This window comes from Enoplosus armatus, chromosome 2, assembly GCF_043641665.1.
Source record: "Enoplosus armatus isolate fEnoArm2 chromosome 2, fEnoArm2.hap1, whole genome shotgun sequence".
In the NCBI taxonomy this organism is placed as follows: Eukaryota; Metazoa; Chordata; class Actinopteri; order Centrarchiformes; family Enoplosidae; genus Enoplosus; species Enoplosus armatus.
The window spans coordinates 7549390-7575060 of NC_092181.1; the positions used below are offsets into that span (position 1 = coordinate 7549390).

At 44.9% G+C, this 25671-nt stretch overlaps 1 protein-coding gene across 2 annotated transcripts in view; it reads right to left on the minus strand.

The window, feature by feature from the left end:
- Nucleotides 1–8375: 8375 nt before the first annotated feature.
- neurl1aa (neuralized E3 ubiquitin protein ligase 1Aa) overlaps nucleotides 8376–25671 on the minus strand; it is a 64149-nt gene continuing 46853 nt past the window's right edge. For both annotated transcript variants that reach the window (XM_070924040.1, XM_070924047.1), the window contains exons 4-6: nucleotides 20287–21015; nucleotides 9582–9731; nucleotides 8376–8617 (exon numbers count right to left, since the gene is read on the minus strand). In XM_070924040.1, the coding sequence (XP_070780141.1) occupies nucleotides 8376–8617; nucleotides 9582–9731; nucleotides 20287–21015 (1121 nt within the window). The remainder of the gene's footprint in view (nucleotides 8618–9581; nucleotides 9732–20286; nucleotides 21016–25671) is intronic.

Sequence of the window (25671 nt, forward strand, 5' to 3'; positions counted from 1 at the left end):
AGTTCCCGCTACGGCAGCGTCTCCTCAGCCTCACTCTCCGTCCGACAGAATACCTTTTAAAAACTGATCCCGCGTCTGCTTCTTAGCTTCTTTTACTGTCAGTGTCTTCAGATCTTATGTCGCCCTGAGGGTGTGAGAGTTTGAGCTGGGTGTTGGAAAAAAGTTTTTTGGAATAAGGCAAAAAAAAAAAGAAAAAAAAAAGAGGCTTCAAATGGTGGATTCTCTCTCTCTCTCTCTCTTTTTTTTTTTTTTTTTGCCTTATTCCTTTGTGGTTTTTCGTCGGGAAAATAATTGAATGTTGTAAAAGTGTAACGCAGGATTTGAAGGGTTCATTCACATCTAATGACTTTTAATTCATAATGGAAAGAAATTCAAAGAGAGGCTTCAAAGGTCGACAGCACCCGGCTCTGGAAGGGAGTGATCGCTGGGTTGGTAATGGCGCTTTGTTTGATAGGAGGACGTTGTAGGTTGGATGAGAAAGTTTCAGCAAGTGTGTGGGAGTAGGTGGGAGGTATTTAGGGGGGTGATTTTGTCGGGTGTTTTTTTTTTTTTTTTTTTTAAATTAATAATCTAGTTTTTGTTTGAGTGCGAGGGAAGAAAGAAAAAGAACAAGCGGAGCTGCAGGGCTGTTCTCAAGCGGTTGGGGTAGAGAAGAGAGGGGTTGTGTGTGTGTGTGTGTGTGTGTGTGTGGGGGGGGGTTATTTATGTCATTCTGGAAAACTTCCTCACAGAATCGCAGTTGTTTGACGCACCAGCGGGCATCAGCGGGAGCCGTCTCTGAGCTCCGGAGAGGGGGCTGTGTCGAGGAACGAGGCCCCCGCCGCCGCCGCGTCTCTGCGCCACTTTGCTTTGCCTCGGCTTGAAGTCCTGTTTTCTAATTAGCACAACAGTGTGTCTTAATTAACCTCAGCCGGTCAGATGATACTCCGGCGCTAACAGCTTCCTCCACCAAGAGCGTGGGAGCCTCTGGTGCCGGTTGGAGCTCGGCCATATTTCTTTTTTTGTGTGTGTGTGTGTGTGTGTGTGTGTGGGTGTGGTGGAGGCGGGCTGTCAGAAGTGACTGATGCCGGGTCACAGCTTCTGGTGAGATGTGCGGGGAGGGAGGTCTGCTTTTAGCGTCCATGTTGCATCTCGAGAACCAGAGTTTTGCCACCGTCCCGCTGAGGAGAGCAGCGTGCCAAAAAACAAAACAAAACAAAAAAACAACCGACAAAAACAACCCGGAAGCTCTTGATCTGTAAATTCTGACAAAAGCAACTCCGTTACCAGCATGTCAGCCACACTAACAACCACAGGCCTCGAGTTGGACCGAAGGAGGTGCTATTCTTTTGTTTTCTCTTTTTCTATGACCGCCGTCGTTTCGCCGATTGTGTTTTAACTCCTGCAGACTGCTGGTTTTCAAAAGACACGCCACAGGGAGGCCCTGTCCCCACTGTAAATGTCCAGCGACGAGTCATGGCGACGGGGGCCACGCGCCAGTCGGTTCATGGCGTCATTAAACTGGGACGACATACAACGAAAGCCTTTCCGATTTGGAGACCACCTGCACATGCGCATTATTTTGAAAAACAGGGCATTTTTCTTATCTGCCGTTTCATTTTGACAAGTCTTGTTTCTTTTTCTTTCTTTTTTTTTTTTTTTTTTTAATCTTGTACATGTTTACATTGTATCTCGCATTGCCCAAAAGAGAAACAATATTAAATGTATTATCTTTGTTGTTTTAGACCGGCTCCTTTTTCATTTGTCTCCCACTTCCTGTCACACTGTGCCCTTCTTTCCTGCCCGTGATAATAGCTTGGTAGCATGTGACAGTAATGTTACAGATGGAGACATTACAGAGTTACGGTGTGACTTATGAGGGAAAAGTGTGAGGAGGCTGGGGAGCGCTGAATGAAGACGAACGAGCTCCCGGAGCCCCAGTTCCCCATTTTTTTTTTTTTTTGCTCTCCTGCATCCAAAATGTGTGTGAAGAGATTTATAACTTGTGTCCAAAGTTACACGAAATACACGCTTACACCTCTGCCCCAACAGAATACAGGTTTTCTCTCACAGTGCACACAGTCTTTGGATTCCATCGTTCACATGAAAGTGTCGATTCGAGCAGCATTAATCAGTTGGACTTAATTACTGTAATTATTGAAGTACACTTGAACATGAGAGTTCATCCTTGACCTTGGAAACAGTAGTGTGAAAAAAAAAAAAAAAAAAAAAAACTTGCCTCAGGGCCATTTAACTAGCTTTCTTCTCCAGAGCTAGGACACCACACCCGGTGGATGTTGTCATGGAGATACACTCAGTCATCATGAGACAAAAGCTCGGAATTTGGTCAGATGAGGGCGGTTAGTACAGTATGGGAGGGGGGGGGGGGGGGGATTATAACCCCATCCTCTGTTAAAAGATGGTCTTACCGCATATGTGAGCACAACAGAGCAAATTCCGAATCCCTTCAAAAAGGAAGAAGACCTTGAGGTGCAGTCGAAAGCTCTGGAAAAAGCTTGAGTTAAGATGTAAGATGTAAGAAACCCTCCATGTGTGGACAAACTCACCGTACCAGCGTATCGCCACCAGATGGCTCTCTTGAACCGGTCTTATTTCAACCCCCCCTCCCCCCACCTCCCCTTCACAGACCGCATCAGTGCTGATAGGACAGAGATTTTCACATGAATAGACCCGCACATTAGAAACTCAATATGTACGATGACATTGAGTCTTGAAATGAAATTCTATTATGATAGATCCTTTTTTTTTTTTTTATACGGCATTAGTAATAACACTGCGTGTGAACACTGAAGGATGATGATCTCTGGCAGGGTTATGAATGCTCAGTTGAACAATGACAAGTATTAGATACACTCGTCTGGATTATTCTTTTTCATGAGATTACTACTCAATTTATTCATATCCCTTAGTCAGTGCTTTTACATGGAGACGTCACGAGTCGGCCTGTTGCAGGCGCAGGCAGATGGCTATCGGGGAGCTCCGAAGAGACATCTGGATGAGGTGCCTCATGAATTTATAGTGCAGCCATTTTTGGTAGGAGCACATCTAGACCTAGAAGTTTCAAAGTAGGGTGCAAGCTGTTTGCTGGGACAGAGGCCACAGCACATGGTGTAACAGCGGGCAGGGCCGGGCCGGGCCGGGCCGCCCCCCCCCACCCACCCGGAACTCAAAAGGCACGGCTGGCTACATCTGCGTTGTTGGGTTTCATTTGGCCTGACAAATGTAGAGCGCATGTAAACACTGTTAACCCTCCATTCAGGGTGACCAATATGACAGAGGAAAGGAGCACGATGTGAAGTGGAGGCAATGTTGCAACTGTTTGAGGCAAACATTTGGCACAGTTGACACAGTGTCATGTGTGATACTGTGCAGCATAAACACAAATATCAACAGGAAGCTCTTCACACTGTACGGCACGAGTCGCACAATAAACACGACTTTTGTGAAAAGGAAGCGGCTCTAACTGAGCGCGACCTTGAAATAAACTGCCTTAGTCCAAAAGGGCCACTAGCTCGCTCGCCCCGGAGCTTTCCGACGGCATCGCGCAAAGGCGAGACGTCCTATGGGCGCTCAGAATGATGGAAAGTTTGAACATCTGCAGTTCCATGCTGCCACGAAGGCCATGCGATACAGTCAAAAGCCTCAGAAAAAGCTAGTAAGTGGACCTTAACTGGCCAACCTAAGTATTAAGTATTTTTATTTTTAATTGTGGATTCCAGAAATGCACCTGACCTACAAAAGGACAAATCTATTGAAGAGTAAAAAGCGTGGGGACAATGAGCAGGCCCCGCAGTGACTCATGCGACACCTCTGCCGCACAGAGCCGATCCGCAGCTTTAGCATGTTAGCATGTTAATCATTCCCGCAGAGGGGCCCGACAGGGCTGCTGTCCGCTAGGAGACTGAGGTTTAGATCTCCAGATGATCCAGGGCGTCACCTCATTTGGGTTGTTACAGCAACCTGTTTAAACCCGGCTTTTCTTTTCTTTTCTTTTTTTTTTCTTGCCGTGACATAAGCTTTAAGTTGGTGGCTATTTACAGATGACTTGATTAGGCGATGTTCCAGCTGGCCCTCGTTCTGTTCAAGGGGGAACCGATGATCACATGTGTGACTGGCAATTTACTGTGAGTCACTGCACAAGCTGTACTGGTGATGTAAAAAAAAAAACAACAAAACAAATGGCTTACTTTCAGTTAAAGCTGCACCCATTAATGTTTTTATGTTATCAGTGGATCAGAGCTTTTTGGCCTCTTTTACTTCCAACTGCACTGTGTGGTTCAGCCTCTCGGCCTCTCCTCATCCTCGTGTCCAGCAGTAGCCGGCAGCTACTCTCAGGGCAAACAAGCCCTGATGAGCTGCACACTGCCTACCCAGACAGAGTCAACAACTAGCTAACATAGTGGGGCATTTAGCTAGCCTGGCAAATTAGTCCGGAACATTTAGGTTCATCAGGGACGTTTAATTAATGGTAGCAGACCAAAATGCCTTGGCAACAGAGGTGACCCCAACCTCAACCTCAACCTGACCCCCTCCCTCTGACCCTGGACACTGATCTTGCACCTGACCTATATACCATGTCTCAAGCAACACCATTATACGGTGAAGGGTACGTAGACAATCCCAATACCGCTTTAAAACATACATTTACAATTAAACCCCACCAACACTTCCCTATACCAAAACACCAATGACTATGGCCTAATACAGTCTAAATAACATACATAATAAACTGAAGGACTAATGAACTTAACAAAAAACCCTCCACCCTCCCCCCTCTCTCTTCCGTGGCCACTTGGTTCAGCCTAACAAGGTAATTGGTATCTGCTGTGGCTGCATCCCCGTGTGTGTGTGTGTGTGTGTGCACTCCATGAAAAGTGGCCAGAAACACAACTTCAAGGGAACGCTAATGTTGCCTAAGTGTTTCTTCACTGACTGTTGGGCAACACATCTTTATGTAGGGGTAATATGTCAATGTTAGCATGTTAGCACAGCGTTAAATGTTCTATTTTTTTTTGGAACATTTACTTCACTTACATGTTTGCCAGAACAATTTCTTAAGGCGCTAATTGTCAGTGCCGTGTCTACAGATTGTTCTGCTGCCCCCAAGTGGCCGAAAAGATGAATTAATGCTGCCTTAAAGATATGGTTGCGTTTTATTCCCAGACAGAACATTTTGTGTTATCATGAATGTGTAAATGTTGGCTCAATTATGACACATTTTTTTGCTCAAACACATCTGGAAAGTTTATTAACCACAATCATCCGACTCACACTGAAGAGAGCTCACAAACAAACACTTGTTTCAAATGAAAAAGAAAGAAAATACAGTTTTAGCAGAGTACTTCAGCCGCTGTGTCACAACGATGGCCGTATAGTATTTGTAGCCAGTGGTTCCAGTCTACGGAAGCGGTCCACTCTGATGCTCGCGTACTGTTGGTCCCGATGTTCACGCCGAGTGAGCAGAATATTGGTGCGTGACAAAAAGTACGAGGATCTGCAGAAAGAATCTCTAGACGTGCTGCTCTGCGACTGGCCGGACACACAGGCGTCATGTCGGTGCAGTGGCAATGTAGGAGAAAGCAAACGCACGGGAAAAAGTGTCCACACGTCAGTGATGGACAAATAAATAGTACATTACAGGATCAGTCACATTCAAGGAGCCTGTGGAGTATTCTGGACGCAAAAACAAAATTAAAAAGTTAAATGGCATTACATCCTTTCATTATAATGTGTGTACAAAATACTTTACAAATTACAGCCATTTTTTTTTTTTTTTTTGGTATGAATTACAGGTTGTTGTTTTTTTTTTTAAATTAATTTATCAATGAATGTGGTCCAAAAACAGATGGATGTAAATGTTAAAAAAGCCCAAACTGAATACGGGGTTTCACACCAAGTAAAATTGCATTTATACAACATATTCAAAAACAAAAAAGTAATAGAAGAAGAAGAAAAAAATCAAAAGGTTTTTTCGATTTGGTCGGAGTGTCTGCACAAAATAAAACACGCCATGGTTGAGTCTTAGTGCAACGCTGGCCTAAACATTTACAAGATTACAATCAGTAGCTTTATAAAGTGACATTGATCATTGCCATCCAGTGACGGCTTTCAGACTCTATACTGATGACAGATAGAAATACAGAAGGGCTGGTGGGGCTCCCTAACATGGGCTTACACGCCAGAAGATAAATTACAAAAAAAGAACACCTGAAATTCGGGGACTTTAATAAAACCCAGTTTACATCTTGCACCCCAAAGCAATGAGGTTTTGATTGTGTACTGCAATATCTCTTATTGCTGCAAGGTACACGAAAGCCTCCATCCTCTCACTATTAGAATAAATTTAGATTCTCCTGGTGTTTGGATAAACAAGAAAACAAATCATGATTATCAATCAAAACAAACTTCGAAAAAAAACTTCTTTTTTTTTTCCTTAGTTTTTTTTTTTTTTTTTTTTCAATTCAAACACACCGATAAAAATTGTTTCTCTCTCTAAATACATAAGTTAACATTCAAATGTGAATTAACACTTCAAGCTGTAGCGTAATCAAACGGTAACGTGGGGGAAGAGGGATGTGAGAGAACATCACTGTCAGCATTTGCCCGGAGCGGACAGCTGGCAAATACCATAGCAGCAAAGGTCTGAGCCCCATTTGTTGATTATCTACAAAATGAAGGACAATTTAAAAAAACAAAACAAAACAAAAAAAACAGCCTCTCAGCTTCGAGTGATGTCCTGTAATAAGCTATGGCTTACTGCTGAGTTGTTGTATTTACAGGTGAAATTCCTGCGTGTGTGTGTGTGAGGGGGGGGGGGGGGGGTTATAATGAAATTAGGGGATAAGAATCATATAAATATTCAAAATATTTTTCTTTTAAAAACCCGGCACCTGAACAGATTTCTGTAAAGGATCGTTGCTGCTGGTGAAAGGCCTGTCACGAGGGTTATTAAACATTGGAAATGTCGTGGATTTATGTTACAAAAATAACTTTCAATTTGTGTGCGTTTTCTTCTTTTTTTTTTTCCTCCACATGTTGTGACAGTCTGTGCCACGCCACAGCATTATTTGGTAATTTGTCGGGGGGGGGGGGGGGGGGGGGTGATTTGGGGAAGCGGCAGAAAACACAGAATATGATACATCCGCGTGCAACAAATGAACCTTCTGTGGGTTAAGGCAGGAGGCTGTGTTGTATCCGTGCTGGCTTCTGGTACCATGGCAACAATCCTTCTTCTTTATGTGTTGTTATGGGAACTACTTTAGGGGACCTGTCAAATCGTCATGAGCGCTCACAGTGTATCAGGCATGGTTGTAGGTTGAGTTTGGGAAAATGGTCCACATCTTAAAAAACAAGACTGCTGGCCCTGAGGAGAATCCAAATTACTGTTTTTTTTTTCCCCACTTCCTGTTAACTTTCATAGATTTGGAGCTGCTGAGTCGGCTGGACGCAGGTTTTTGTTTTTGTTTTTGTTGTTTGGACTGATGAACGTCTTTACCCTCTCTGCCTGTAACGGGCCGTTTCTGAGAGGACGATTTCAGTGCAACATACCACACTGCAGAGCAAGCAGCTAGCTAGCACAACAATATAGCTACCACCGACGATTGCAATAGAACTACCATAAAGGTACATTAGATTATATGAGTACACGAGGTGTTACAATCCTACTTAATATACTCAGCGCCGCCTTGCATCTCTAAGCACATCACTCACTGATAATCACCACGATAATTACAGAAATCACTTCATCATGACGCCGGCAGGCTGGCTTCTCTTTTCTAATGCTCAGTAACACACAGACAAAAGTTGTGACACACTGAGATGATTACCTGCTGCGGGTGTTCATTTTTATTGAGTGGTTACGTCGGAAATATGCATCAGGTTGACAGCATATTTCGGAGCTCCAGTCATCATCTATTATCGAGACATTCAGCCCCGACGTGACTCATTTGCTTTCGTTGCAAATGGGCCACAGTCCCTAAATCACACAACGTGGCTCAACAAATGAAAGAATTTTGGAATCGGTTCAGTTTTTCCTCTCTTTTCTCTCCCTCTCTCTCTTCTCTTCTCTCCCCTTCAAAGCCTTCCAAGATCCCAGGAGAAGAGGGAACACTTCCGGCGAGAATAAAGTTCTCAGCGGAACCCCCTGCCACTTCAAGTGCTGCCTCTGCAGGGAGGCTGCTGAAAGAGACCTTCCCAGTGAAGCAGTACCGCCTTGAGAAAAGGTCACGTGAAAGAACCAACCAATGATAATTGTATGAACATACCTAATTAAAAGTACCAGAGTTCATATTCCCTGAACTTAGACGTTTCTTTCCCTGACTCTGGGAGTTTTGCCGTCCTTAGGGAGGCCGTCCGTCCGTTAGCCGCCGCCTGCCTTACGTGCTCCGGTAGGTCTTGATAATGTCTTTGATCTGCCGTCTGCAGATGGGACAGCAGGCGTTGGACATCTTCTTGAGTTTGAGGCCGCATGTGTAGCACAGACACATGTGTCCACAGGCGTAGATGACCGTGTCCACCGCGTTCTCGTAGCAGATGGAGCACTCGTCGGACCAAGGCCCACGGCCTGACGGGAACGTAGGTGACTTGGGGAGGCTGACTGGTGAATTTTGGGTTGTTCCTGTGGTGAAATAGAAATAAAATGTCAAATAAGGAAAGATGGGAAAAGTCAAGTAGCCAAATGAGTTTAAGTTTGATATCATCTACTTTTTTTACACCACTAGATGCACATGTAACAAACTGGTGGTAAAGAGAAAACATCTCAGCTACTTTAAGATGGGTTTTTTATTATAATAAATTATATTATTAAGAGAATTAAGAGAATTTATTATTGTTAAGAGAAACCAACAATTCAAAATGAGGTTTATTTTGTTTTTGTTGACGACTGTTTTCTTAGATTGTAGAAACAATTGACCAATCAGAGCTTTGCAAGTAATAGGACAGCATCTTCCTACGTAGTTAGCTACCTAGCTTTATTAAAAAAAAAATAGCAACAGTAAAATGTCATTAAGGGGGCGACAAGTACGATGCAAGATTGATGCTGAACAAATTGTTGCAGGTCATCTTACAGAAATAACAGCTGCTAACATGTTGACTTTTAGGATACGTTAGCTAAGTCACTTGCTACTAGCTGTAACCAGTCAGTAGCAAGTGATGTAGCCATCCTGCTAATATCATTTTCAGGACATTTTTAGTACATTTAAGATCCAAAATACCTCCCTCCATCCAGCAAGAAATCCGCGAACATGAGAACGACATCAAGCTGAATGGATGAAGTGAAACTAAAGGGCACCTCGGTCTGATTATCAGGTTTTAAAAAAAACAAGGTTTAAGTCTCTAAAAAAAGACATGGCATCAGGCCCATTTACGTAACAGAGCTGTGTGACATAACAACACGTGCCGAGCATTTCCCTACATCCAGCTGCAGCTGCAGCAGCGGTGGGACCATGAAGCTCTGGCCATTGTTCCCGACTGCTGCAGGAGGACGTCTGCTCACTATCCCATAATGGTTTCCCACTCAGTCCCCTGTGGGGTGATTGATTCTCTGCTTCTGTGGTAGTAGCTTCCTATCTGGGTGTACCTACCCCCCGCTGAGCTGCAGTAAGCGGCTGAGCACAGGCCTCCGTTCAGCACCGGATCAGAACTGCCACTGCTCAGGGCGCTGTGGGTGTGCGGGGAGGAGGAGGGCGAGCTGGGGTTCGATGTGGCCCGCGGATCCCCGAGATGAGTGGAGCCTAGTTGGAGCAGAGAAGGGCAGGGAATTAGTTCACAGAACTCAACTTACTTCACAACTCAGATGACTTCAGGAACCGGTTGCAATAGGAGACGGACACCGTGGTCTCAAATGATCCTCAGAATACAGATCGACTGACGTGGTGCTAGGATAACAGGATGTAAAAGGAGGTCTAAGAGAGGTCTAGAGGGCCGTAGACCAAATAGTGTGTTCACTTATAAAAAGTTAAGACTGACTTTTAATAGCTAAGGCGACATAAAAGGTCTTCCCATGAGACGGCTGTTCTTTTCTCCCCCATCCTTTTGTTAATTTTTCTCTTTTGTTTCTTTGGTCGACAATAGTACATGCAATGTAACTTTTTTCCCCATTATCCAGGCATTACATTTATCATCATGAGAGAGCACAGGGAGAGCACTCCAATTTGTGAGAGCAGTCATTTTAGAAGTGCGCACATATTCATCGCTGAAGAGATGAACTCTTCCCTCCTGTCTCTTTTTGGGAAAGTGCATTATAAAACAAGAGTCGGCGTCCTCCATTCTTTCCACGTTCCACGTCCCACGTCCTATCTTTACATCACGGTCGAGGAACAAATGGGAATTCCACGAGCAAGTTTAGGAAACACATGTTGAAATGCCAATGATGCCAGGAAAGACAGGTCAGAGTTCGAGGCTGTCGTACGACTTGACACGACACACTGGACTCAAAGTCATTAACATAGCCAGTTGAACATGTGACTTTAAAGCTGCACTTATCAATTTTTTTAACATAATCACAATGGATCAAATGATGTAATGTGACAGGGGGCGCACGCAGTGACAACCCCACAGAGAAGTATTCCCAGACTCTGCAGTTCTAAGGTGTGTTTTGGCTTCTTTCAGCTAATTGTTTTGGTTGTAAACAAATTTAGCTCTCGTCAGCATTGTTTCCAGCTGCAACAGACAGTTGTTTCCAGTGATAAACCCAGTGTACACTACCCTCCTAGCACTAATATATGTATATATATGTAAATATATATATATGTGTGTGTAAATGAATAGAGAATAAAGAATAAATAACGAGGTTATCTATTATTTATTCTGTTATTTTATGAGGTTATAGGGCGATAATCTGTCAAATGTGTTTTTAGCTTGTTCATCTGCCAAAAGGGCAGTATCAGCGGGGATATGCTAAATGTGGTGATTTATAAAAAATAAAATAAAAAGTAAAATACACAAGACCACGTCTGTCACTAATCTTCTGGTATGCTCTGTCATTTAAAATAACTTGTATTGTTTACCATCACAGGTAGTGCAGAGGCACCAAAATACCCAACAAATTAAGATGCAAATTAGCTGCCTTGCAGAGTGAGCATGTAATCATCAACAAAGAATTCCCATCAAATGCTTTGCGGCTTCCCAACGTAAAGGCAGATTACTTTAATTACCTTCCCTGAAGCTTGCTGTCAAAAAATAGCAGACACCAACAACTGCATCAGAAATCAGCTGCCGCGTGCACGTTAGATATTTAACCATCCCATAACGGGGACCTGCTTTTTTACAAAAAGCATCTCTTACCGAGTGTCTGTTCTCCTGGACAGATGACAGGAGCGAAAAAGTGAAACCGGAGTCAACTGGTGTGGCAGAGTCACCGTCAACACTGACCAGTAACATCACGATGACAGCCCCACACTAATGAATGTCACAGCAGTCTGATCAATCCAACTGATGCCCAGGGCTAACAGACAGAGGCCTATTTCACTTGAGGGCCAAGCCAATAACGGGTCACCGGAATTTAGAGAAACTGGCCCATAACTGCCAGGTAGGAAACAGTAGCAGCGTTTCTGTCACAGTTGCCGTGGCATCGTGTCACTGCTGCTCATTACTCTATATCAGGAGCTGTTTCGGGGGGGGGTGGTAGGGGTAGTCAACAATCTCTGTTGTTTGCATACCGGGGATTACCCTGTCAAAGTGTGTTTGAGTGTACTGTATGTACAGTGTGTAGCATGATGTAACAGGTCATCTGGAACACCTTAAGAGAATACATTTTTAGCAGGGGGACGCCCCAGCCAGAATCACACTCCTGGTCCAGGAGGGATGCGTGAGATGCCACAAGTATAAGCGCACACACACACTTCATCACAAGCCGACTCAGAATTTATTCTCTCTAATCAGTGTGGCATTCGAGATTCCAAACTATCCTGGCTGCTGGTCAAGACCAAACCAAAAAACCAAAGGTAAACCAGTTAGGAGTCTAACCTTTGTAGCTCTAGCCATAAATGAATGCTGTACTCACTAAAGTAGTTGCTGAGATCTTGGGATAGTGGCAACATTACTAAAAACATAGGCTCCTGATACATTTTCTAACTTCTAAAAGGTCCAGATTCCAGTCCTGCGTTATCTGTGTGTGTGTGTGTGTATATATATGGACCTAGCGACTACGTACGCGGACGCTATGCCATGAACAACAAAAGATGAAGGTTTCGGTTTGTCGGAATAAACAGCATTGTAGGATGCGTCTCAACATCTTGTAGCTACTCTCAAACGCCGGGCAAGAAAATCTGCCATCGTAGAAAAGGGCGAGACATGATCCATCGTTCAAATGAGGATAATGGTGTCACCCCTTGACGGCACTCACGGCGTTGCAGCCGTCACAGAAAGTGGCAAAAGCAAAGGATCAATCAAAGCAGCTAGAGGAAAACCCCCCAGCGATTACATGTACGACACGTGGACTGTATATGTGTAGAAAGGCTCAGAATCAAACCAGCACGCTGAGTGTTGATCAGTAAATCACCATGCCGCCCCTACAAGGTGCTACTGCACTCGTCATGTTTCAACTTTCATCGGATTACTCGAGCCTGATCGCCCTGCAGCCCTGTAGCATGAGTGACCCCCCCCTCCCTCCCCCGTGGAACCGAATCCTCTTTCTCTGCACATCCCTCCCCTCCCTGCCTCTGCCCCATCTCTCCCTGTTAATCCCCCAGGCAGGCGGGCACCTCCCATCCAGGGCAGCTGAGGCAGGATCTGCGGTGCCTCGCCCTGATCCCGCCCGCTCACCACTAGATTAAACCGACCTGTGTGAACAGCTGTGAGAGGCAAGCCGCCTCTCTGTGGCCACATCTCTGCTGCCATCTACCTCCATCCATCCGTCTAATCATCCATCCATCTATTAAAGCATGGGAGGCATGCGGAGTATGTGAGGAGGGGAGGTGGGTGAGGGGTTTAGCGTGTGTTTGTGTGTATAAGGATCACCCTTGACAGCCTTCAGGCCAGTGTGAGACAGAGATTTCGGTCACTTTTTTTGCAACGAGGGGAGGGAAGGGGTGAAACGGAAAATCTCCAGGCCTGTTTATAGACTGAAAGAGCAACCGAAAGAAAGGAAGGAGAGAGGAGGGAAAGGACCCTTGCAAATAGCTTCCATTAACATTTCCTTGGTGACAAAAATGAGCAGCCGTTAATCTAATTGCAGAGAATCCCCACCATCGGGACAAATGTGCACTTAGGCTTTGTGCTCAGATGTGTTTAGATGTGTTTGTGTTTAGATGGGATGAGAGGAAAGCAGCTCAGAAGGTAGCAGTTTAAGGTCATGGTTTAGCTTGCTGCATTAAATGTTAATAGTCTCTTTGTGTCTGTGGTGGAGATGTTATCTTTAAGAGCTGTTTTGGAGGGAGTACACAGTCTTACATCCGAGAGTTGGCTATCTCTTGACCAGGTGTAGTGAGCAGAGGTTGTGTGCTGCCATGCATATGTACGAGCGCATGTACACACCGCATGCACGGTCGCGAAAAACGAACTCGGTTTTGCAAGTTTTGGAAAATGCCCCCGAAATTAAAAACGGTAATTAAAAGCAACTTGTTTTCCCATCCTGCATTTTATCCTTTGCGTATCCTGCAGCAGCGTAAAATGCCAACCCCACACCAACCACCGCACTAACAAACTAATAAAACCAGCAATGAATATCATTAACAAGACTCAACAACTGAGGTGTGAAACATGGACTGTCTCTTGGCGGGCAAGGAAACGACAACAATGCTCTGATTTAACCAATATTTCAAATAATAATTCAATCATTACAGTTCACCGGGAAAAACAACATATATGATCACATATACATACGCACTATATATATATATATATATATATATATATATATATATATATATATATATATATATATATATATATATACTGTTCATGTGTATATCTATACGTATAGGCTTGCGTGAATGTACAGTGCATCCGGAAAGTATTCACGGCGCTTCACTTTTTCCACATTTTGTTATGTTACACCCTTATTCCAAAATGGATTAAATTAATTTTTTTCCTCAAAATTCTACACACAACACCCCATAATGACAATGTGAAAAAAGTTTTTTTGAAATTTTTGCAAATTTATTAAAAATAAAAAACTAAGAAATCACATGTACATAAGTATTCACAGCCTTTGCCATGAAGCTCAAAATTGAGCTCAGGTGCATCCTGTTTCCACTGATCATCCTTGAGATGTTTCTGCAGCTTAATTGGAGTCCACCTGTGGTAAATTCAGTTGATTGGACATGATTTGGAAAGGCACACACCTGTCTATATAAGGTCCCACAGTTGACAGTGCATGTCAGAGCACAAACCAAGCATGAAGTCAAAGGAATTGTCTGTAGACCTCCGAGACAGGATTGTCTCGAGGCACAAATCTGGGGAAGGTTACAGAAAAATTTCTGCTGCTTTGAAGGTCCCAATGAGCACAGTGGCCTCCATCATCCGTAAGTGGAAGAAGTTCGGAACCACCAGGACTCTTCCTAGAGCTGGCCGGCCATCTAAACTGAGTAATCGGGGGAGAAGGGCCTTAGTCAGGGAGGTGACCAAGAACCCGATGGTCACTCTGTCAGAGCTCCAGAGTTCCTCTGTGGAGAGAGGAGAACCTTCCAGAAGGACAACCATCTCTGCAGCAATCCACCAATCAGGCCTGTATGGTAGAGTGGCCAGACGGAAGCCACTCCTTAGTAAAAGGCACATAGCAGCCCGCCTGGAGTTTGCCAAAAGGCACCTGAAGGACTCTCAGACCATGAGAAACAAAATTCTCTGGTCTGATGAGACAAAGATTGAACTCTTTGGTGTGAATGCCAGGCGTCACGTTTGGAGGAAACCAGGCACCGCTCATCACCAGGCCAATACCATCCCTACAGTGAAGCATGGTGGTGGCAGCATCATGCTGTGGGGATGTTTTTCAGCGGCAGGAACTGGGAGACTAGTCAGGATAGAGGGAAAGATGAATGCAGCAAAGTACAGAGACATCCTGGATGAAAACCTGCTCCAGAGCGCTCTTGACCTCAGACTGGGGCGACGGTTTATCTTTCAGCAGGACAACGACCCTAAGCACACAGCCAAGATATCAAAGGAGTGGCTTCAGGACAACTCTGTGAATGTCCTTGAGTGGCCCAACCAGAGCCCAGACTTGAATCCGATTGAACTTCTCTGGAGAGATCTGAAAATGGCTGTGCACCGACGCTTCCCATCCAACCTGATGGAGCTTGAGAGGTGCTGCAAAGAGGAATGGGTGAAACTGCCCAAAGATAGGTGTGCCAAGCTTGTGGCATCATATTCAAAAAGACTTGAGGCTGTAATTGCTGCCAAAGGTGCATCAACAAAGTATTGAGCAAAGGCTGTGAATACTTATGTACATGTGATTTCTCAGGTTTTTTATTTTTAATAAATTTGCAAAAATCTCAAAAAAACTTTTTTCACGTTGTCATTATGGGGTGTTGTGTGTAGAATTTTGAGGAAAAAAATGAATTTAATCCATTTTGGTATAAGGCTGCAACATAACAAAATGTGGAAAAAGTGAAGCGCTGTGAATACTTTCCGGATGCACTGTATGTCTGTGTGTCTAACGCAGCAGCAGGGGTACATGTGTGATTAATGGGGGAATAGAAAGCACAAAACTGACGAGGAAAACCAAAACATGTGAAAGAGAAGAGAAGAAGACACCAGCTAAGATGACAGAAGTTGAGAAGAGGAGGAGAGAGAAGCGTGGCAGCTGCAGAGTATGAGGATGTGGGTGGTGAGACGTTTCACTTGAGCATGAGCGTGCTGACATTTTAATGGAATCTATAATTCATGCGAAGTGGGTCACTGGATGGGTGTCCTATTTCCACGCCACTAGGCACAAGGTCCCTTCAATATCCCTCCCTCAAAGTTCAACTGTCTTCTGGTCTGTTTTCAGCTTCATTTCTTTTTCAGGAAATACATGGACAATAGAGGACAATGCCGCAATCTATGAGTTGGCGTACCTCCGCAGGGTAAAACTGTAGTTGACGTGTCTTGACATGGAGATCTTGGAAAACACAGATTCTGTCGGTTTTTATGTATTTCACACTAATCCACCCACACGTAGGGTGACTTTTGGTCATGCTGCCGGTGTGTGGCTCTGGGGATGGCAGCTGGTCATTGGGTCAGTCTATAGTTTACAGTGAAATACTGTGTAAGTGTTGCATGGATTGTTGTGATTTATTTTTTAATTTTTTTACACACACTCATTAATCGCCCAAATAATGGTGCCTAGTGTCACCGACAGGTCAAAACTATAGCTGTCCACTTTTATTGCAGTTCACGACCACAAACTAATGACCCCGACTCAACTGAGGGTAAAGAGACTTGACTGATCAAAACTATAACTGTCAACTTTAGCATAATAAACTAATCAACAATTTTCTGTCTGCTTCGCTTGTACATTGCGATTAATGCTGACAGCATTCTAACATCAGTTGCACTTGCATGCTAATGGTTAACATGTTCCCGTGCGAACTCAACGAACGAATGTGAACACGATAACGTGCGAAAGGTCAGCAGATTAACATCCAATAGTTAACATGCATGCTAATGTTACAGCTGAGGCTGTGACCTTAAATTCTGACTATATAGACCTGAGCCTGACGTGGTATTTCTTCTGGCACCAACACTTGTTTCTCTATTATTCATCCATCCAACACTTCTGGGCATTAAACTACTGGTGCTACAGGCCGATTGCGCCGATATGCGGGCAACATGGTAAACTTTCGTGCCACCAGTTTCTATTCTATTCCGCTGGTCGACAGTTGGTGGCAGTAATGCACAAAGAGGCAAAGCAAAGCAGTGAAGTAAGAAGACTACAAGCTAGCAAACAGATTGTAAAACAATATATACAATGTATATTGTGCAGAATACATTTCTTCAAATGGATTTAAAACAGACAGACATTTTAATTTAAAATGATAAAATAAGTATTACTTCCACTGCCATTACTACTAATAGAACTAATGCAGTATCGATTTCATTACCCTGTCCAAGCTCTCTTGGCTGACCTGAGCTATCCTGATGTATCTGTTTGAGTGTGTCTGTTCCTATTAGAAAGGTCCATTGCTTCCCGCTTTGTTTGAAGTGAGAGGCCTCTGCGACGGCCGCTCTATCTTGCCATGCCCGAAAAGAGCGGGGGCCCACTGGGAGAGCCGAGCTTTCAAGTTTAACATCCCTCACTCCAAGTAGAGGGCACGCCTCGCATTCAGCTCAACTTAAAGGCTAAATTGCTCTTCAGTCAACACAAAGCAATAGATCAAGAGTTGCAAGAGCGAGATAAGAGATGCGTCCTAATTGAAAGCAGCTGGAAAGTAAAGATGATTCACACCTCAGTGGGAATTCCGAGATCTGCTCTGATAAGGAGATGTGCCTCGGACCGGGTTTCATTGTTCTGCTATTCCTGTTTTGTTGCGCTGCCGAGGCTCTCTGGTTTCAGTAAATGATTGTTAGAAATGCACATAAAAAAAACCAGGTGGTCTATAATGCACGGTTGCCAAGTTAAAATGTAATTTAACAGTGAAGTAAGTGACCTCTCTGTTTACAGGACTGAGCAAAAGTGCCTACTGTATCATCGAGACATTTTGCTTTTTTTGCATTGCAAAAGTAAGATAAGGTACGGCTTGCTTCATGAAGGTAAAGAGGAGATTGAAAGACAAAAAGTCCACAAAAGCTGAATTTGTGATATTTTGGCATTGGCTGAATTGATCACGGACATTCTTCCTCTGCACATCAAAGCTACTGTACGTTGAAGCTCTCTGTGATTTGTATCGACATGGCTGTCATGGTTACTTTGCTGTGGTTTGACGTTAAGTGGGTCAAGCTACCGGAGGCCAGCCCCTAGTGAACACTGTGAATCCCCTTGTGCAACATGCAGAGAGCCGAGTTTAAAACCCCTGTAACATTATATTTCACAACTTTTGATGAGTGAAAGGTTTAAGCCTTAGCTTCTGTCTCTCTCTCTGTCTCTCTCGCATGTCTAGTTAAAGCTGAGGTTGTTCCAATCCAACCTCTTTTGACCTCTGCTTCCTTTTTCCGCTGCTGTCACTGAAGAAAAGCAGGCTGTATTTATAGATGCCTCTTTCCTCCACCGACAAACACTTGTGACACCTTTGAAAGGCCGGTGCTGTTTTGGCGGGTTATGCCTCTTAAGCTGCGTTAATAGAAGACAGCATCCACCGCTGCACGCGCCAATTTGCATTATACAGCTGAGAAAGACGTTGCATTTTTACTGTCAACCCTTAAAGGACCCTTATAATGGCTGTTGAAAGTGACGATTTTCAGAACGCGTGTACATTTGTGCGGTGCTGTCGTTTAGATAGGATTTCGCCGACTTTCTTTGGCAGACGTGGGAACAAATGCCATTCAGAATGGCGTTCATAAAGATAGCCTGTTGCAGAGCTGTCTTCCATTTCTCATGCTCGTGAGTGCCATAGCTAAGTGCACCTCGTGGGAAGGCAATATGCTTGGCAGGGTGAAATGAAGTGCTGGGTCAGAACTGCCACACACCTTTTCCCGCTTCCCCCTGTCATTATCAGCGTTTAGAAAGGGTAAACACACCTCAGGTGTCCCCCCCCCCCGCCACTGGCAGGCAAAGTATCCACCCCGCTGAGCCATCTTGTCATCCCTGCTGTGTGCACCCCCCCCCCCCCCCCTCCCTGCAAGCCTCTCTCCAACTCCGTTTGCTCACTTCCTGTTTTTCATCTTCTGAGGTCGTGACAGAGCGTCTACTTTTCTCGTTAATCCTACGAATGTGTACAGATGCTTCCTGTCTCGAGACATCTGCCGTAAATATTGTGACAAACAAAGTAACAAAGTGCTCTCCCGAACCCGACCGTGGCTGTAATTTACAAAGGGGGGGGGGGTGGTTTGCCTCCATTGGTGTACTGGTCAGAGCCATCGACACCTTGCACAAATACATTTTGACCACGGGGAGCAAGTGAATTAAGCACGGAACTCAGCCCCACCATCTGTAAGTTCCTGACCCGGGACACATCACCGGCCTAAAAGGATGCTTATTTCCACCATAAATGACTCTTTCAAGTGGGATTATCCGCAAGCATGCGGTCAAAGAACAAAGGGTGCTCATGACTCAACTTGATAAAATAATGTTAACACTTAATTAAATACGAGTTAAATTTCAGTGAACTACACCGAAATAGCAAAGTAAGATGGCCATATTAAGGTGCTTGTTATGTCGATCATATCTCTGAGGATTAGTTTTAAATTGTACTTCCACGCTTCCTATTTTCCAGTGTACTTCCTTAGTTGTATAATGTCTTCTGTGACAGAAAGTAAAGAGATTTTAGAGCCCGATAATGTTAATATTCTTTTTTAAATATAAACACATGACATGAACAAATAATCTTGATAGGGATCCCTTAAGATTATTTATTTTTAAATTGTGACCAGATGCATACTTCATCATTGTATCCCATTCAACATGTGTGTGAAATTCTGTCATAATTACATCGTCACTTCTTGAGTTATGGCCAAAACCGTGTTTGTCAATATTAATATATTTTGAGGTCACGTGACCTCTGAGTCAGTGTCACCAATTCCTTGTCCGACCAACTGTGGAATATGGTCATCAATTCTTGAGTTATGGCCAAAAACACGCTTTGTTTTGTGAGCTCACAGTGACCTTGACCTTTGACCACCAAATTCTAATCAGTTCATCCTGGAGTCCAAGTGGACGTTTGTGCCAAATTTGAAGAAATTCCACAAAGGCATTCCTGGGATATCCCGTTCACAAGAATGGGACGGACAGACAGACAACTGGAAAACATAATGCCTCTGGCTGCAGAGGCATGAAAATAAACTTGTTAGTGTCCTCTGATAGACAAACTATGTAATGGTGACACTGCTTCTGAATGTCCTTAGACCTAGTGTGGCCACTCTGTGCTATAATGTCTTGTTACTTACTCGCCCATATATAAACAGATACGATATTTATCTGCAATAAGCTAATAGTGTCAACCTGGCCGATTTATCAGTCCAGCTCTAACAGAAAGCCTGAAAAACTGGGGGCATGGAGTTTAAAAGATGCAGGCAGCGAGGGTCTAGTGAACAGAAGATACTGGTGGATCCAGCGTTTTTGGACCTATATTAGGGAGTAAAAGTCAAGAGATCTCAGCCTCCCCTGTATGGATTTCGACCATACTAAACACTAAATCGCTTGAGTACCCCTTTTAGAGTCCTCTTTCTTTTTATACAACCCCCTTGAATCTAATGTGACCTCATGCAGTTCTTACTTACCAAGAATCCTCAGCTGAGTCACAGCCCCATGCAGACCAAAGAACATCCAGAGTGGGCGGGAGTTGTCCACACACACCTGCATGCCAACATTGGTGCCGTTGTGGCTGAGGATGACCTCCCCTTCCGGATTGACCAAGAAGCCCAAGATGTCACTGCTTTGGAGAGGCGTCGGCACCCGACACACCGCCCAAAACTCCTTCCTGTCCACCAGAGCCTCTGGATTGTAGGGCAGGTCGCTGGGGCGCAGCACCGCCGGGTCACAGGACGTCACACCATAGGACAATGAGCCCGAGCGCGCCGGGCTGGACTTGGTGACTTTGATGAAGACGGTCTCTCCAGTGCGCAGGGGCCGGTTGGTGAAGACCAGAGTGCGTTCCTCTCGTGCGTGCTCGGATCGCGCCACCGTCTGCTCGTCCAGCGTCTTGATGTGGGCGCCGCGCAGCTGGTGGAAGTGGAGGTCGCTCTCCAGGGCGGAGGGCAGCAGAGAGGACTGCTGGGAGTTGAGGGAGTTCTGGGGTATGGGGCAGGTGGAGGAGGAGGAGGCCGAGGCCAGGTGGAGGGTGTGGCGGTGGGAGTGATTGTGGGCGGGGCGTCCGTCCTCCTGCTGCAGGTTGAGGTCACACAGGCTGACGGACAGGCGTGAGTCGTCGGCTTCACGCCGCAGGGAGGAGGAGCGCACTGTGGTGAAGGAGCGTGGCCGCAGACAGTCAGGAGGTACAATCTCGCTGTCTGGAAAGGGAGGGGAGAGGGAGTGGGATTGAGACGGAGAGAGAACAGCGGTTAATAGCCTAGTCTGACTGTGTTTTGCTTTGATTAGCAATTTGCCCGATGCCTGTGGCGATGAAGTTTGCAGTCAGCTGAATCCCAGTTGTGCACATACAGTTCTCAGAAGGGCTGAATCTGCAGCAAGTCTAACAACAAGATAATGGTATAAAAAAATTAAAAAAAAGAGAGAGCAATTTAACTCCAGTTGCACAAGTTGTATGCGATGTAGGGTAGTTCTAATTACTCAAGGCTGCGGCAAATGAGAGTGTCAGGGAATCTGTTTTAAGATAAAGAAATGAAAGAAAGTCAGTGGCTCTACTACATATGCACAGAGCTGAATCATCGGGTTTCATACAAGAATATGCTGTATGGTGTCAGTTAGCAAAGAATAAATTACTCTCCTGAAACGAAATATAATACACATCCATGCATAACGTGCATGGATGTGTATGTGCGTGTGAGTATATGGGTGTGTGTCGGCTGCATTCCTTGCAATCCATAGTACAGTATCACTCTGCAGAAAGCCATTAATATCAGCCAATATGTGCCTCCAATAGCGAGCGTAGTGGCCAAGTGCACACAAATGCCTCCACCTCTGATAAGCTGCCCTCAGGTTGCAGAAGCCTCCTTCATACGTAGCTCCTGGCAGATTACAGGGAGAACCTTTCAGGCACCGCTAGTGATTTTCACTATTCACACATTGACTCCTGTTGGCTACATTCAGGAAACATTTCCGTCTTGTGCCTTTTCACGCATTGCCATGGCTATGCTGGAATAGAACAGACGTTTTTTCCCCACCCACTTCAGATGGAACCACGCCCACTCCGGGATGATGAAAGCCTTGGCGGAAGCTCTTGTGGAAGCCGCGCCCACACGGGTCCCGCAAAATGTGACAGCTGCAGTAGCTTGGAAAATATGCGGCACTGAATTTAAATCAATGTACTTGTAGCTAGCGTGCTATTTCCTAACTGTATGTTCAGCGGGTGTCTGATGTTGCGTAATGGGAAAACGTTAATTCTGAAGGACTATGACTATGAAATACCCCGCAAAAGCGGATTCAAATTGTCTTGTCTTTTGTCAGACGGACGTAACCCTTTACGTGCTTGTCCCTGCAATGTTGTCTCTGCAATGTTGCCGCTTTCATCCACAACACAGCCTTACCGGCATTTTCCCTGAAGCGTTACGCGGTCTTGAGGTGGGGAAATCGGCGGTACAGATTTCCCTGAATACCAATCCCTGCTCCCATTGACACATGAACCCATACAGGAAATGTTTCGGGGGAAATTTAGGGATAGAATGCATGTGTGAAAGGGGCTTTACAGTCTCATCCTACGCCTCGAGACGGCTGCTCTAAATAACACCTCTAAATGTGCCCTCCCTCCTCCTGGCCTGGTGGTAGGGGTAAAATTAGCTTGGCGTCCTGAGAGAGACCCCTGTTACTCCCCGAGTTTGGGCGGGAGTGGGCTGAAAGGGTGGGCTGTCTGTGTTTGTGTGTGATGTATGCACATGTGTACTTGTAGGACTGACAGACAGAGGAAACAAGAGATACTGAGCGACCCTCCTCAGTCAAAGCGAGAGGTGGGGGAGAGCTATTGAGACGAAGAAAAAAAAAGGGGGGCTGGGGGGAGGATGGAGGATGAAAGACAGTGACCAGCCGCTGACTGTCTCTGGAGAGTCTCTCCAGTCCTGGTCAGCTCCAGGCCCCTCTATCTGACCAGGCCCTGAGAGCCTGACTCCAGATAAACCTCTTAGCCTCAATTACCAGGGCTGTGGAACAGGCTGCCCACCACTAACTGTAAACTGTAGCAGTGAAAACAGAGCAGCCAAGCCTCTTATGGTGACCTCCCACAGCGGAAAGAGACACAAGCCAAATGAGGATAGATTCATGACGGCCCTAATGGAAGCAGACATTATACTGGCTGAAACAGGAACAGTTTGACATTTGCAGTTTGTTTCTCAACACAGTTTTAACTTGATTTTGTTGCTAATTTATTGCAGCGGTAAGTTGAAAAATAGTAGTAGCGATGCACTGTGAGATTAGGAAATCAACAAGGCAATGATTCATTTCACTATCAGCAAACATTAATACACAAGTATAATGTGATAGCAAAACTATACTTTTTTTTGGATGCCTTACTTCAATACTCTTTTATTCATCTAACAAAAGAAGCCAAAGTTATCAAATGTTAGATGTTGTCTAAACATAGGCAGCTGTACAAGAACATTGCCGCAATAAAACAGCATCAAACTTGCATTTTTACAAAAATGTGAATCAGGAACTATCTTTACAAAGATTAAGTAAACAAGGTTACAAATGTGACCCGACATTCCAGGCCCGCGTTCGGTATAGAGCTGAGAAGCAGAAGGGGTCATTTTGGGCGTTTCTGCAAAGACTATTACAGGTAACTGGCGGTTGGAGCACTTGGATGGACATAAAATCAAATCAAAATATTTTTTTAAATGTCAAAACTACAAGCCTGTGTGCATAAAAACATATGAGAATAGTCAACTACAACTCAGATGTATTTCGCTAAGAAACAACCAATCACCAAGGTTAAAAGTCAGTAGCGAGTGCTGCTAATGGCGACCAAAAGCTACAGGGTACCTTTGGGAAACTTTGATAACGCAATCTGCTGCTTAAATGACTTCACTATCAGATTCTGGGTCACATGAATTCATGTGTTAAAAGGCAAAGAGAGGAGTAAACTACGACTCCCATGGTGCATTCATCCATCCACCATCCAATCACTGAGCTTTAAACTCTGTTACCTGTGCCGCTAAAGATTTAGAAACCTGATAACTCAATCTCGTATTTTGTCCCCAAAGACGCCAATGAAGCAGTAGCAACTGTAGCAACAGCGACCAAGGCTCATGGGTATTGTAGTATTCAGCTCCAAACTGGTAGTCATAACATAACCTTATAGTACCATTATATGGTTTGGGAGATTCCTGTATTTCTGTGCCAAAGAACATTGATAAGGACATCATTAAAAAGAAACATCTGAACATCTCACACATCTTATTTAAATCCACATCTCTAGCGGTGTACCATAGTCCTGACATTAAGTGTTCAACTGAAACTGATGCGTCAGATTTTCTGCATCATCACTGAAACGCTGTCTGATGAGTCCTCGTAAACTGTAAAGCTGAGATGGTATCGCCGCTCCCTCAAAGTCATGTCAGCTGTCAATTAATGTTAGCTGCTCACCCGGAGCACGGCGCTTTGTGATTAATGTTTAATGGAACCGAGATGCTGTTAATTGTGCTAATTGATTCTCTTCAGAAGCATAAAATGGGGAGGACAGTGTCTTTGGTGCGCAGGGCAGCTCCCAGAGACTGCTAATCAACCATTAAACACCTCTCTGCTCAGAAGTGTGCGGCAGTTAACTGCGAGTCCCCGAGGCTGAGGCTGAAGATGACTAGCATGCCAGCTCGGATTTTCATCTACTGCCCCCCCCCTATCATTCCCCCCTGATGGACTCCATGAAAACCCTCGCCAGAACTTGGGAGGGCAGGCTGTGGAAATGAACAGAGCCTGACAACGTATGGCTGTTAAGTTGTAATTGAACGGCTCAATCTGCCATGTAGTCCATTTCCTGATTTCATGTCATTTCCTCAGACAGAGAGCCATTTGCTGAGGGGAGAGCCTTTAATGAAGTAGAGAAACCTTAATGTGGCTCAAGCCTCATATTCTGCTCTCTGATGATTAGGGAAGGCCAGAGAGCGGGAAGGAGGCATGTTAACTGCTCAACCGCAAACAGATTGCGCGAACGGGCAGCCGACTGCTCGGCATCGCAAGAGTTATGGGGGGGTTTGACTGACATCACCAAATGAAACTGTGTGCGTCTCTTCCAGAGCCGGCCATTTCTCTGCTGCCCATCACTCCATCCTAAATTGGATTACGATGGGACAGACTTTGTTGCGAGACCTCCAGGACGGGCGGGAGGACCGGAGCTGCACGGAGGATGATGACATGTCTCGGGGGGATAACAGAGGATGGGAGAGAGAACAGAGAGAGAGGAGAGGTAAATCCAGGGAGGGAGGGAGGGATGTGCTGCCTGTGACAATGCTGGATTTAGGTTGAAAGGAGTCTGCGGAGGCTTCCAAAGAGCCGCAAATCATCTCACTCTCTGTGTGTGTGTCACTCCGACTCTAGCTCAAACGTAGAATGTGTGAACACAAACTCATACACACGGTAAATTGATTCCTCTAAAAAATATAGTCTTTTATCAGCTATTTTCAAAAGGCTTCTCAGAGGGTTTATGCTCCCTTTTTTTATCCTCTCCCTTTCCCCTCTTCCTCTCTCACTTTTCAAAGAGTAGTCATTTCAAACCCATATTGGCTTGTGTGCCATGTATTCTTCTTTTTGGTTCTTTATTCATCAAAGGCTGGTGAGACGGAGGCACTGCTGTACTTTATGTGCTCCTAAAGCTTGTTGTTAGCTCGGAGGGCAGAGAGAGGAAAGAAAGGACTGTAGAATATTTACCATGCATTTGCAAAAAGCTTGTGTGTGTGTGTGTGTGTGTCCGCGTCCGTTTGTGACCTCACCAGCTGCTGCCCACTAATCACGGTGCACCTGCGTTTTTAGCCGATACAATCCCTTTGTCCTATTGGTCCCTT